The sequence below is a fragment of the Danio aesculapii genome, chromosome 5, assembly GCF_903798145.1.
Source record: "Danio aesculapii chromosome 5, fDanAes4.1, whole genome shotgun sequence".
NCBI lineage: Eukaryota > Metazoa > Chordata > Actinopteri > Cypriniformes > Danionidae > Danio > Danio aesculapii.
The window spans coordinates 26,404,189-26,418,336 of record NC_079439.1 but is presented as its reverse complement, the minus strand read 5'-3'; the positions used below and the strand labels follow the sequence as shown (position 1 = coordinate 26,418,336).

The following is a 14,148-nucleotide window of genomic DNA, read 5'->3' as shown; positions in this document are numbered from 1 at the left end:
TACAGTGTCTTTCACACTCTAAAATTACTTTTGCTGCTTGTTCAAAGTACATATTAAAATAAGTTAAAACAACACAATTCTTTCACTTTTAATTTTCTATGTTCAATCCGCTTAAATTTGTAAAAACTAGTTAGTTAACTTAATCGATTTGTATTGTGACAACTTAAAGGCATTGCAGTGCAGGCCACATGATCTTACAGCAAGCACTATAAACAAGGGTTGTTTCCGTGATCATAGGAACACACTCTGCCTTCCTTGACATGCTACCAATTGTTAGAGCAACAATACTTAAGTCAAGAGGAATGAAACTTAAAGTCTTATTTCTACTCCTGTTGACTGGCTTCTGTCTGACTGGGTATGTAATCACTGGATCTTTTGGCTTTCTGGTTAGGATTTGTTGGGATATAATTTGCTACATATTTGTATTCATTTCTTTGCACTTCAATTTGATAGTAAACTTTATTGTTCTAAATATACACAATTTTGCAACCACATACTAACTAACTTTCATTAGAGTGTTAATAGAGTTAGCTTAGGTTTTTGGTTAGTAGATAACACGTTGTTAAAACATCACTTACTTAAAAAATGTTAACACTCCTTTCACACAAGTTGAAGACTAAATTGTAGCATGCATTGAGTCACCTGCTGAATTCAATTGTAAAATGTTATCTTGGAACAACAGGTTTTTTTAATTAGTTCATTCTTGAAAGGAAATATTCTGATAAATCTCTTTGTACTTTAAACACATAACACAAACCAGTGGATAATTCAAAATATGGCTAAAATACATGTGAAATATATTTTCGGAACAGTTCTTTGTGGTTGTATTTTTACATATGTTTGTTTGGTTTTTTTGAAGTGTAGTTTTGATTTTCTGTATATATTATAGACTTTTCTTTTCATTTTAAGCACTGTTGTGTTAATTCTGGTGTGCTGGGCATTCAAGTAGTATCAGCAGACAATGATATTTTTTATGAAACATCGATAAATATTTATTTGCAAGCGCTTTATGCAAATTGACATGTTTAAGAGTACTACAAGCATTTCTTGAAGGGGCATTAGGAAATGTTCACTACCGGTCAAAAGTTTAGGGTCAGTTTTTTTTTTTCACTTTTTTTTCTTTAAAGAAAATGATTCTATTCTATTTATTTAAAATTTTTATATAACTGCTTTCTTATTGTATGTAGTTTCAAATGAAATGATTACTCAAGTCATTATTGCTTTTATTACTATTAATATTAATAATAATAATAGTAATTAATATTAGAGTGATTTATGAAATATTGTGTGACTTGTGAAGTAATTAAGCTAAAAATCTATCTTTAAAATTACTGGAATAAATGATTAATTTAATCGATAAACTACATTTGAACAGTTATTTTATAGTGCAATAACATTTTACAATTGTTACTGTATTTTTGATTAAATAATGCAGCTTTAGTGAGCAGGATAAGCTTATTTTAAAACATTTAAATATCCTGACTCCAAACTTTTGACCGGTAGTGTATTAGCAATACAAAAAGTTCAGCAATTCTGCACAAGAAAATAAAAGCAAGCTTAAACATTGAGGGATTAAGGAAACGGTAGAGACGTTTTTTTTTAATATGATGTGAAATCCTCATGAAAGCGATGATACAGGTTTTCATCAGTGGGTTTTTGTGCGGAAAATTGAAATAAATAAAAGCGAATACAAGTGTGAATCAATAACGTGTGATCAAAAAAATTCAAAGATTACATTAGTAGAACTTTGTTTATATTATGTTCTGTACAAATATGGTAAATTAATTGTTATACTGAATGAATATAAATTGAATGCATGCATGTATTAACTCAATCTTAATTTGAACAGTCCTCATTTCTAATTAATTTAGTCTTTATTTATCTGCTATATATACAGTACAGATCATTCGATTTCTGCTTGTGAATGTTACAGAATACTTTTAGTACTAATGATCAGTGTACATATTTATTTGTATTATTCACATCATAAACTGTATACAATAGTATTAAAATAAAATAAAAACTTTTTACATAGCAAAACTGCAACAGCAGAATCTTAACATAAACAACATTTATATTAATCTTCAACAAAATGAACCAAATTTTACGCTTGATTTAAGTGTAAAGCAAAGCAAGCCGAGAACAAAAAAAAAACAGCTACAACTTTTACGTTACTAATTATACATACTGTAAATTGTTCTGTTTTTACACCATAGCATGCATGAAACGTAGCATGCATGTTTTTTTTGTCCATTTTACACCCATTCCGTTTTCAGTACATAGATTTCAATTGAATTCAATTCATGTTTATTTCTATAGCGCTTTTACAATGTAGATTGACCAATTTTTTTCAACACATTACTAAAAAAACAATTTTAATCGTAAATTTTTAATAACTGATTTATTTTATCATTGCCATGATGACAATACAAAATATTTTATAATATTGACCTTAAAATGGGTTTTAAAAAATTAAAAACTGCTTTTATTGTAGCCGAAATAGAACAAAATAAGACTTTGTTCAGAAGAAAAAATATTATAGGAAATTCCTTGCTCTGTAAATCATTATTTGAGAAATATTAAAAAAGAAATTCGGAGGTTGGACAATAATTTTGACTATACTGTATTTTTATAACTGAGCTCACTTCCTTCCTGGATAAAAAAAAAAGTTTAGCGAAGTTTCCTTAGTGTTATAAGGGCTACAAAAAGAACCGTTGACATCCATAAAACACAAAAACCAACATCAAAACTAATCTCAAGATTATTTTATTTGCATACATTTTCCTGTTGTAGCTTTAACTATTTAAAAAACTGAATTCCAAGCACTTCTCATGCTTTTTACTTGTTGTATTGATCATATGCAAGTTGCTTGGATAAAAGCATCTGCTTTCCCAAACTTTTCAGCCCGTGACCCCAAAATTGCAATACCAGTAGCTCGCGACCCCCAATATCCTCTGAGGTGGTTATAAATATATAAACCTTACACACAACACCGCACGCATACCAACAGGCTCAAGTCTATTCATCATTTAATTTTGAAGAACGCCTCTCGGAGACCATCCTCCATGTCCAGTTGTGGCCTATATTTTTTGTAATGTAAGTGAGTGCCGCAAAGGTGTCAGAAAGTTTAACCTGGTGCTATTAAATCAATGTCTTTAGTATAACGTAATCACCCCAGGAGTCGCAAAAAAAATCTAAAGTATGATGGTTTTTTATTTGCATGTTGTTTTTTTTAAATGTAACTATTAGCTACTATTTTTTTTCTTCTGTAGGTTATGGATAGAATATGGTCATTATAATAGTTTAATCAAATAAATTAGATTTTTGGAAATCACCAAGCGACCCCCAACCCATCCCCTACTTTTGGGAACCACTGTGCTAAATTAACAATACTGTATTTTCAATTATTTTCATTCATATAGCACTGAAAGGTCATTGCACTTTTAATTCAAGCACATACTGTATGTAAAGTTAAATAAATGCTGAAACCTCTTTGGTGTGTTTATGAAAGATTAAAGCAGGGAGAGATGTTTTGTAAATGTTTTTTTTTTTAATCTGCATGACTGTGTACTGTGGCTGGTTTGTCTACTGGTGTGCTTTAGTAAAGCCTGCTAAAGGCTCTATGCTATATTACATGATTTCAATGGTTAATAATTTTCATCATAACTGCCTATAGCAGATGCATAGCTATAGCATCGTTGCTAATTATATTTATAGCAAGCTAAAAGTTGGAAGTTGACTGTAAATTATTTAAGTTGTAATCAAACAGCATGAGTTTAGCTTAGAATTAAAAATAATCACAATCAAAAGTTATTAAATGCATGTAGTCAAACAAAGTCACAAATTATAGCTTCATGTCCATCAGAGAGGTGGTCACACTCAGTAAAATGTGGTTCGTTATTCAAATAATTTTATGACGTGCTGTTTTGTTTCCTCATAGACTCCTTTATCTGGGCTACATCTCTGGATGGATTAAGTAAGTAAAACTTTCCACCCGTCAAAAATAACATGTATTTAATTTTCAGGGCCTTTTGGGGGTCTTATAAAGCTCTTTAAACATCTTCATTTATTTTTTCATAATTTAAAGCTTTAAAAAGGCAAGTTCTGAGAGAGATCAAATCACTTGGTTTTGACACTTGAGTTTCATTGAAAACAATCTTATCTTATTTTGCTTCTAGACCTTAGATTATTTAGATATTCATTCATTCATTCATTCATTTTCTTTTGGCTTAGTCCCTTTATTAATCCGGGGTCGCCACAGCGGAATGAACCACCAACTTATCCAGTACATGTTTTACGCAGCGGATGCCCTTCCAGCTGCAACCCATCTCTAGGAAACATCCATACACACTCATTCTCATTCACACTCATACACTATGGACAATTTAGCCTACCCAATTCACCTGTACCATGCGAACACGGGGAGAACATGCAAACTCCACACAGAAACGCCAACTGTCCCAGCCGAGGCTCGAACAGTTAAGCAAAGTTAAGTCAAACTTTAAGCTGTTTTTCTTTGGTAAAGCAAATTCAAAAGTAAGTGACAGTAGCTCAATAAAAAGTTGTATTCTCAGATTGCGTTATGATATTGTGTGCTTCATGTACATTTAGAAAGCACATTAATATTTTCATTTCAAATTATTCATTAATTGCTTATAGTCTTAAAAATGTCTTCAAAAAGCCTTTAATTTACTTTCATAAAATGTGCAGAAACCCATGAGTAAATTAGCGTGCAATTCATTCATATTTCATTAAATAAGAGCAGTAATGGGACTACTAAACAAATAAACAGCAAGCCTTATTATGCATTAAGCGTTTTGGAATAACCAAATCTAACTTAAATCTAACTGAATGGAGTGTTTCTGCATTATAACCTGTTTCAAATATAAAGAGAAAACAAAGTACCTCAAGTAAAATTAAATCCTGAAAGCAAATGGAATACAGAATGGTCTTCAACGTTATTGGAAGGATCTGTAAACAGTAGACAGCAAAAAATATACAGTAGTGACAATCATAAAAATAAACATTTATACCTGAATATATAGAAATTAATAATGTAGTAAAAATGTTTTTTAGGCTCACAAGGGAGAAGTAAAAGAGCCAATCTTGCTGCAGACTTCCACATGCAAGCTGAGACATTCAGTCTCAAGCAGGTCACACACCGGATGTGCCGCTCGGCGCCGCAACACGGCACGCACATGACAGTTGGAAGTACTGCACACCAGACGCGCACATTCGCATGCTATTTAAAATGAAACGATTCAGATGGCGCTCTGTGGCACGGCAGAAATATGAACAGTGTCCTGAGTCGTGGCTGGGTGCTGCCGACTTGCAGCGCTGGTGTGTGTACTCTGATAGAAACCTATGTTTAGAATTCTGAAATGCATGGCACTGCGTGGCGTGTCGCCGAGCGGCGCTTCTGGTGTGTTGACCCCCTTCAGACACATGCACTTAATAGAGTTAGTGACATCACTGTGAGGGGTATGATAAGGGGCGGGTTTAGATGTATCATTCATCGATGGTACATCTAGATGGCCATCGACATTTTGTGTGTGTGTCATCGCACCGACCAGGGGATACTAGAGCAAAGAGGCGGAGCGTGAGTGGAGCTACAGGCACCTGCTAGCATTTTGCTTTGACAGACTTTTCTTTGGGAGAAACGCTTAGTACTTCATTGCCTGGGACTCATTTGTGTTCCGACCACATGTGCTTGTATACTATAGCACTAGTGTTTAGTCCTTTAGAAACATTGTTGTTATACATTGAGCCACTAAATATTGTTCTTATGATGCCTCTCCACATGAGGAAAAAGCGAATTACTTCCAAATACTTCAAATATAATCTGTGTTAGTAAATGCAAGGCTACTTATGAAATGCAGGCATAACACTGTATGACAAGGCTTCAGATGACTGTTCTACAGCCTACAGCTAATCATTCTGTCAGATTCTGGAATGAATTACAGGTCTAAAGAAAATTATAAATGATTTCAAATAAAACAAATACATTTATATATATATATATTGTATAAGTATATAATTTTACTCACCTGGGAAATGGAGGCCACGTAAATGGTTTGTGAGCACACAGCACGCCATATCATCTGATAATTGTAAGAAATAGTTCGGAAAGGCAAAAGACTGTGTAAAGCCACATAAAACAAAACAAAAATACGATGTATATGCCGAGTTCAGCGTCTAATCAGCCGGAATCAGCTGAGGTGATATAACGGCGACCAGCGAGAGCTAGCTGTCCCTCAAGTGGCCACGCCCTTAATTATGCAGACTTAATATAACTTAATATCAGGGAAACGGATGAGTTATAAAAAATTGACCCCCTCACAGTTGTCATAAAGGGTAATATTAGTTATATGAACCAATTGAATGTTCTGAATATGAATTGTTCTTTGTACCAGGCTGTAAACACCTTTTTTTTTTCTGCTGTAAAGTTGGCCATTTTAACAGTGGGCTCAATAGTAATCTGCTCTATTATGGAAATTCTAGCAGAATTTCGATGAATTGCAGTTCCAGTTACTTCCATACTAGCTTCACGAGGGAGAGCGGGAGGTTGCCGCTTGATTAAAAGTTATGCATGCAGTCTCAGCTTACATGTGCACCTGGTCTGCAGCCCCTCACAAAAGTGCTTGTACTCACCACAAGGGTGAGCAAACTTTGAAAATTTGAAAAATTGAACATTTGAAATAGGATTCTGTCCCAAATGGCACACTAGTTTATGACGCAATGTGCTTTAACAGCCAGGTATCTCCAGCTGCTGTAAACTCCAGTGTGTTTCTATACTGGTATGGTTGCTAATACAGGTGCAGACAAAAGTTGTATTGTATTGAACCACAGATTGCACTATTATGTCTTTCTTTTCTTTTTCATTCTATTAAAACCCATTTAACACATTTTAATCTGTTTTTGATCATTTTTATTCTTTATTTTTTTTTCTTATACTTGTTTCTTTTATTCCTGTTTATGTGAAGCACTTTGAATTACCATTGTGTATCAAATGTGCCATATAAATATACTTGCCTTGCCTTGCCTTGAAGTGTATCTTTGGAGCCTGAAGGACACTCCAGGAAATGTCTTTCTTACTGTCTGAAATGGGCTTTTCCACAGAGAACTCACCAAAATCAATGCAAAGACCTGATGGATGGGTTTCTCAGTAATGAAGTCTGTAGTTGCATTAGTTGATGCAGCAATGGACTTTAAGTAACTGTTGTTTTCTGAAGACCTCCTGAGTCTTTGTTGCCGTTTTTTTTTTACCACTATAAGTATTGTAATGTCATCCCTGTAAGTTTGTCAGCGAAAACAATTCAATCTTTTCATTGCCCCTATTTTCGGTGAAAGGGCAGTAAAAATTCAAAGGAGTTAATTGATCACAGATTATAGATTTCATTGGGTTTTACAAATTTTCCAAACTCGTGTGGAATTAGGATGGTATTTTATAAACCTCATTCTACATGTTTATTTTTGTAACAAATATTTAATATCCCCACATTGATTCTGAGGGCCAGCCTGACCACCCGCGGGTGCCCTACTCACACCTGCAGTTCTCCACGATGGTTGTCCAGCCTCCAGCACCTAGACTGCAGTTCCACACAGGAAGTTTGGCCAGAAGAATAATCGTGCCCAACAGAGTCTGGTTTCCTTTAAGGTTTTTTTTTTCCCCTTTACTTCCTTAATTGGTGAAGTTTTTTTCCTCGCCACTGTTGCCACAAGTCCTTTTGACAAAACGCACAGTGGCGTAGCGGACGGGGCCGTGCGATCTTAAGCCTCCTCCAAGTATAAGGTGATTATAATTTGTATAGATTTACACTGGTGTATAATGTCAGACTTGATTTTAGTAAGTGTCCTCTGTGTGTGAAGACACTGCAGCGTTCTTGAAGTACAGATTTTTCAGGGAGAAGGGTGCAATGAACACTATGGCTACATCTCAATCAGGATCATTGTTCAGTAGTCAGGGCAATGATCAGTGAATCAAAATGTTTGTCTCAATCACTCTTCTTCTTCTTCTTGTGTGTTTTTTTTTGGTGGTTGGCAACCAGCTTTTTGGAGCATTACCACCACGTCTCAATTGCTCAAATTTTCCAGTGCACTAAAACGATTGCTCTCTGAAAATTCCCACAATGCACTGAAATCCAGAGAGCATCAATGCTCACTATAAAGGTGTGGCTCAAATCACATACTCGTGCACTATTCTACACGATTTTGTAGTATAAATAGTGCAAGTAGTGCGTTCACATTGAAAACTCTTAAAAAGTATAAGTGCACTTCAAATACCCGGATGATGCACTTATTCAACCGTTAAAAAGATGTGTGGAATGTTTGACACTTCACGCACCCAACAGACGCTGCTTTGCCCACGTACCGGAAGCGGCGGAGCTTTTGGACAGTGATGTTGGATTACTTATTATTTATTTTGTATTGTGGAAGCAAAATTCTCCTACGAGAGTGATTATACCGCCTCTCGATGGTGAATGTGGTTATACTCATGGCAGGTATTATTTGGCACTTTGATAATTTATTTTGCTTATTTGGCAACAATTAAATGTCATCTGGGAAAGGTTTGAATTTCGGCTTAGTAAAACAAATGTTAGTCCACGTGTGTGTTGCATAAAAACAAAAGTATATGTAAAAAATTTGGTTTGACAAGGGAATTGTTTTTGTTTTAGATTTACTAAATAGCAGTGGTGAGATTTATACTTATCAGGAAACTCTTCTTCATGGATTTTTTTAAATTATTATTATTATTATTTTTTTTTTTTTTGCATGATTATTATAATTTAATTTAATATTAAAATAGTTGTTTCCTGAAAGCCATTTTGAAATAGAAACAATATTTTTCTTTACCTTTTATAGATGATAATTGGTCAACACGTAATAAGCTTTTACTCCCAAGTAAGGTAAAAGAAATTCATATCAAAATATTACACAGGTACTATCCCTGCAATATGTTTATTAATACATTTTAAAAAGACATTTCACCACAATGTTCTTTTTGTAACACTGAGCCTGAAAGTCTTCTAAATCTATTTTGTACTTGTAAATTTTTTGATGATTTTTGGAAACAGGTTTCAGGGTGGATTTTTTTATTTGTTTTACAAAATAATTAACTTTGATGAATGCATGATTCTTTTTTTGAATTGTAAAACTGGCTATGATACACTCTATAATGCCTTGAAGTTGACACACAAGGCAAAAGTAATGTCTATTACTCCCTCCTTTAATTTTTTTCTGCAAAGATTTAAAAATATTTAATAATTATTTGACCTCAATTACAAGAAACAAGAATGCTATAAAAACCTCTCTAATAAAGGCCTACTACGTCTGGCAAGATTCTGAATCGAGCATCCAATGCAAACTTTACTATCCCACGAGGCCACAGGAGAGAGTTAATTAATGGGAGTGAAGTGATGCAAGGTCATGTGATAATAACAAATACTTTTAAATGGGCCGGAAGTATGTTCAAATTCAAATGTAGGACCTATACAAATAGTATGTGATTTTTGGACACAGCATATCTTATAAGTACACAAACTCTTGTCTATGCAAAAAAATAATAATAATAAGTAATAGGCTATGTATGGAGTGCATTAGGATTTACATTCCATTGGCATGTACTGTATGTGTTTTAATTTTATTTATTTTTTAACAGCCCATATAGCCAAGCTGTGACACCATGGTTAGCCCCAATTGTATGGGAAGGAACATTTGATCCCAAACTGATTGATTCAATCTACAAGAAACAAAACATCACGGTAGCAACTACAGTCTTCGCTCTTGGCAAGTGAGTTCGTTTGCATTTCCCTGACCTTATTCAGCTTTGTATTATACATAGGCATAATATACTCAGCTTGTTTTAAGCCTGTATTGAAATCTGGATTGCACAACATTGCTGTTTAGACTTCGAACCCAGTTTAATTATGTCTTTTTTTAGGTAATTATCTGTTGTTTCTATGTAGACTATTAGGGACATTAAGCCAAAGGCATTACTGATTTGCGTCCCTAGGAAAAACCTTGTTTTACTATTGGTATCTCTTTTAATGTTCCTTTAATGTTCAGTGTTGGAGTTTAGAGAGTGAATACATGTTAAATGTAGGTTCTTTATTGCGTCCTTTAGAGTATCACTTATAAAGTTTTAGAACTTTTAATTGCCATTTCACTTTATTTATTTTTAAATCATACTCATCTTCATGTTTCAGATACACGGTGTTTCTTAAAGATTTCCTGGAGTCTGCAGAGCGCTATTACTTTGTTGGGTTTCGTGTGCACTATTATGTCTTCACCGATCACCCAGAACAGGTTCCTTATGTGAAACTGGGTAAAGAACGTAAACTGACGGTGATGACAGTTGAAAGTTCTAACAGATGGCAGGAGATGACGTTGCGGAGGATGGAGAGGGTGGAGAAACTAATTAAGAGTCGACTGGTGAAGGAAGCTGACTATGTTTTCAGCCTTGATGTGGATACAAAGTTCTACGGCCGCTGGGGTGCCGAGACTTTGGGTAATCTTATAGGTGTGATTCATCCTGGTTACTATCTTACACGACGTGAGCAATTCCCATATGAGCGAAGGCCTGAGTCTCAAGCGTTTATCCCTTATTCTGAAGGCGATTATTATTATTGTGGAGCGGTGCTTGGTGGTAAAGTGAAAGATGTTTATGAGGTTGCTAAAACCTGCCGAGAGCAGCTGGACATTGATGCAGCTAAATCCATTGAGGCAGCATGGCAGGAGGAGTCCCATTTGAATAAGTACTTGCTGTATAACAAACCCAGTAAACTGCTTTCACCTGAGTACATGTGGCAGGACTTGGTACCGCAGGCAAATAGGGTCAAAATCATTCGCTTCTCTCAAGTTATTAAAAATTATGCAGACGTTCGTCCAAACCCATAGAAGCTTTTAAATGTATGATTTAGTATTAATGGGCACATAGTTTACCTCTTTTTTAGGATTTAATATTAATATTATGGTTCTTCTGAGTGTGCCAGTTTAGGTTCAGTTTAGAACACAATTCAGATTTTTTTATTATAATGTGTTAAAAAGTGTCATGTTGGGGGCGTGTCCACAGTTCGCTGATTTATGGGTGTGTTGCTTCACATGTAGATTAGTTTAGGCTTCCCGCCAACGTAACAAGGGGGCGGGGCCATGAGCTCACCCGGTCTGCATTTGCAACAGAGTCTGACAGGGAGACTGCGAGAACGAGGATCGCTGGAGTGAGAGGATCACCATTCAGTCGTACATGTACGACTCTGACACAGACCAAGCAGAGAGTACAAAATCATTTGTGTCTTGTACAGTTTTACAGCCAACTGTGTGCTAGTTTCAAGTGCTGATCTTGTACACAGAAACTAATAACCACGCACACTGAATTAACTTTGACTGAAGCACCGGATGCGCCGCTCGAAGCCGCGACACGGCACACCAGACACTCTCTGTAGCGCGGCAGATACATGAAGTGTCCCGAATCGTCGCCCCACGCATTTTTGAACTCTAAACATAGGTTTCTGCAGCGGTCCGCGGCGCCCAGCCGTCGACTTGAGTGTACCCAGATAGAAACCTATGTTTAGAATTCTAAAACGCATGCTAGTTAAGATCACAGGGAGCTTCTGGGATCGCAAGAAATGCAAACGGCTGAAGTATAAGGTATACTCAATGAGAAGTACACATGTTTGCAAACCTACCTAAAGATACAACCAATAATTCCGATTAGAGCGATAATCTGGAGAATATTGCTCTTGTGTTGAGCCCAATGAGCCTTGCATCTAAAAATAGAGCTAGGGTGTTGCTTTAGTGATATCGCTTTGGCTCATGCTGAAAATGGCGGACGTGAATCAACAAACTGAGGATATGATGACACGCCTGTCAATCAATATTGGTGGGCGGGGGGACCGCTCTCCTCCATGAAGTTGCGGTCGGTTTGAAAACTGCTCCAATTGGTCCACCGTTTTTTATGTTGTTAAATTGAAAAAAAAAACCACTGGGTGTGCTTATATCATCCAAATATGACAGTCTATACACCATACATGCACATATGGCTGTCCAAACAGCTTGAAAAGTAGATTTTTTTACCATAGGTGCCCTTTAAATTATTGCATGTGGAGTTGAAGTCAGACTTATTAGCCCTCCTGTTACATTTTAAAGCTTCTATATTTTTTCCCCAATTTCTGTTTAACGGAGAGAAGATTTTTTCAACACATTTCTAAACATGTAGTTTTAATTACTAATTTCTAATGGCCATTTTAGCAGTCTTTTTCAAGATTACATTTTTCAGCTTAGAGTGCAATTTAAAGGCTTAACTAGGCAAGTTTGGATAATTAGGCAAGTCATTGTTCTGTAGTTAATCGAAAAATAAATATTGCTCAAGGGGGCTAATAATATTGACCTTAAAATGATTTCAGAAAACAAATAACTGCTTTTATTCTAGCTGAAATAAACCAAATAAGACTTTATCCAGAAGAAAAAAATACTGTAGGAAATACTGTGAAAAAAATCCTTGCTCTGTTAAACATCATTTGGGAAAAATTTGAAAAAGAAAAAAGTCACATGAGGACTTTATTTTGACTTCAGCTGTACAAACATATTGTGAAAACTCATGAAGCAGGAGGTTAAGACTTAAATGATTACTTCTCAACTTGTTAGTCAAATAAAAGACCTGAAAGAATCACTGGAACTACCGCAGTAAACCTCACATAACATTCTGTTTGTGGCTCACCGCTGTTTTCATTACAGACTTCCTCAAATGAGACTTACAGGACAAACTGTAGACCTGCATGAAATAAAATGCACTTCCTCTGATTTTTTTATTTTTAGCAATACAAATGTGCCAATACATGTTAAGTTATAATCTTGTTGTTTTAAAGTATATGTGTGCATCTCATCTTCTCTCTGCCCTAAAGTTAACAGGTAACAGACTCCAAATGGACTGAAGCTGTGTATAAAAGAAAGCATGTTTTATGGTGTGTAATGATAAACTGATGTTCTTACCCAGCCTTCCGGAGTCTGCTTTATATGCTCCTGTAAAGTTTAGCACACCAGTCTAGACACAAGGTGCGCAGTCGGATCTGTTCACTGACTTCAGTCTTTAAAAAATGACTAATTAAATTTTTTATTTATGTTTTTATTATTATTTTTTTCTATTAAAAACCTCTCTTAGGTTTATATATTTTCTATAAATGCTACATGTTTATTCAGAATCCTTTCCTATTATTAAAATCTAAATATAACATGTCTAAAAACTTTACTAATAAAAGGTTACTGTTAGAGTGTATGTTCTGTAAAACAATTGTGTGAAAATAGACTGAAATTACTTAAATCTTTAAAGCTTTAAAACTTAGGCAGTATCACAAATGTATTTATATGTAAACAGTAATTATTATTGATTATATGATAAAGTGTATTCTGCTCAACAAGGGTGGATTATTTGATAAAAATGCAATAAAATATACATTTTGTGGAATATTAGAATTGTCAAAATATTTCTTTTTTATTTTTCTCTATTTTAAAACTTATTTTATTTCTATGGAGGCAATGTTGAATACTTTGTGTGCAAAATACATTTATGTATTGATTATTTTCAATTTCTGTTTTGAATAAAAGAAATTATCTTCTGCTGTTCTCTTGGCATTATGCTTAAATAACATTTTGTATATTATTTGTCTGTATGCTATAAATCTGCAATATTTTTCTTTCTGTTTTTACTATTTTTAAAACACAAGTTAAAGTGCATTATTTTGATTGCCACTAGGAGGCACCACAGTCTAAAGTTGTGTCCTTCATTAACTTGAGCCACAAGGAGAAACTGCTAGTTCTTCTTCGTCTGTGTGAAGTCTGGATTCCTGCCAACATCGCTCATGCACCCCTCATTCCTCACCAGGCTCTGATGTATGTAATCTCACAGGATAGATCTTATTAAGTCGTCTGTCAATTTGATTCAGCGTGACAGTTTTTACACCCGTGAGCCTTAAGAGACATGGCGGGGGATGGAACTGGTGGGAGAAAGAGGGGCTGCTTTGTGTTCACTTAATTACAGTCCTAACATTTCTTTCTCTAGATTATGTTTCACCCAGGTATCCATACCAGCTCCCATCCGACGCTTCCCCAGACCCTTTTACTCATGGTCCTGTTCAACTCTACATTCTCCAGCGA

The 14,148-nt window shown here is 35.1% G+C and overlaps 1 protein-coding gene across 1 annotated transcript; it reads left to right on the top strand.

Moving 5' to 3' along the window:
* The first annotated feature begins 268 nt into the window (after positions 1–268).
* Positions 269–13,523, top strand: gbgt1l5 (globoside alpha-1,3-N-acetylgalactosaminyltransferase 1, like 5). The gene is made up of 4 exons (XM_056456905.1): positions 269–355; positions 3,941–3,976; positions 9,659–9,790; positions 10,206–13,523. Exons 1-4 carry the CDS (start codon positions 303–305, stop codon positions 10,894–10,896), a joined length of 912 nt encoding a protein of 303 aa, XP_056312880.1. The 5' UTR covers positions 269–302; the 3' UTR covers positions 10,897–13,523.
* Positions 13,524–14,148: the final 625 nt, after the last annotated feature.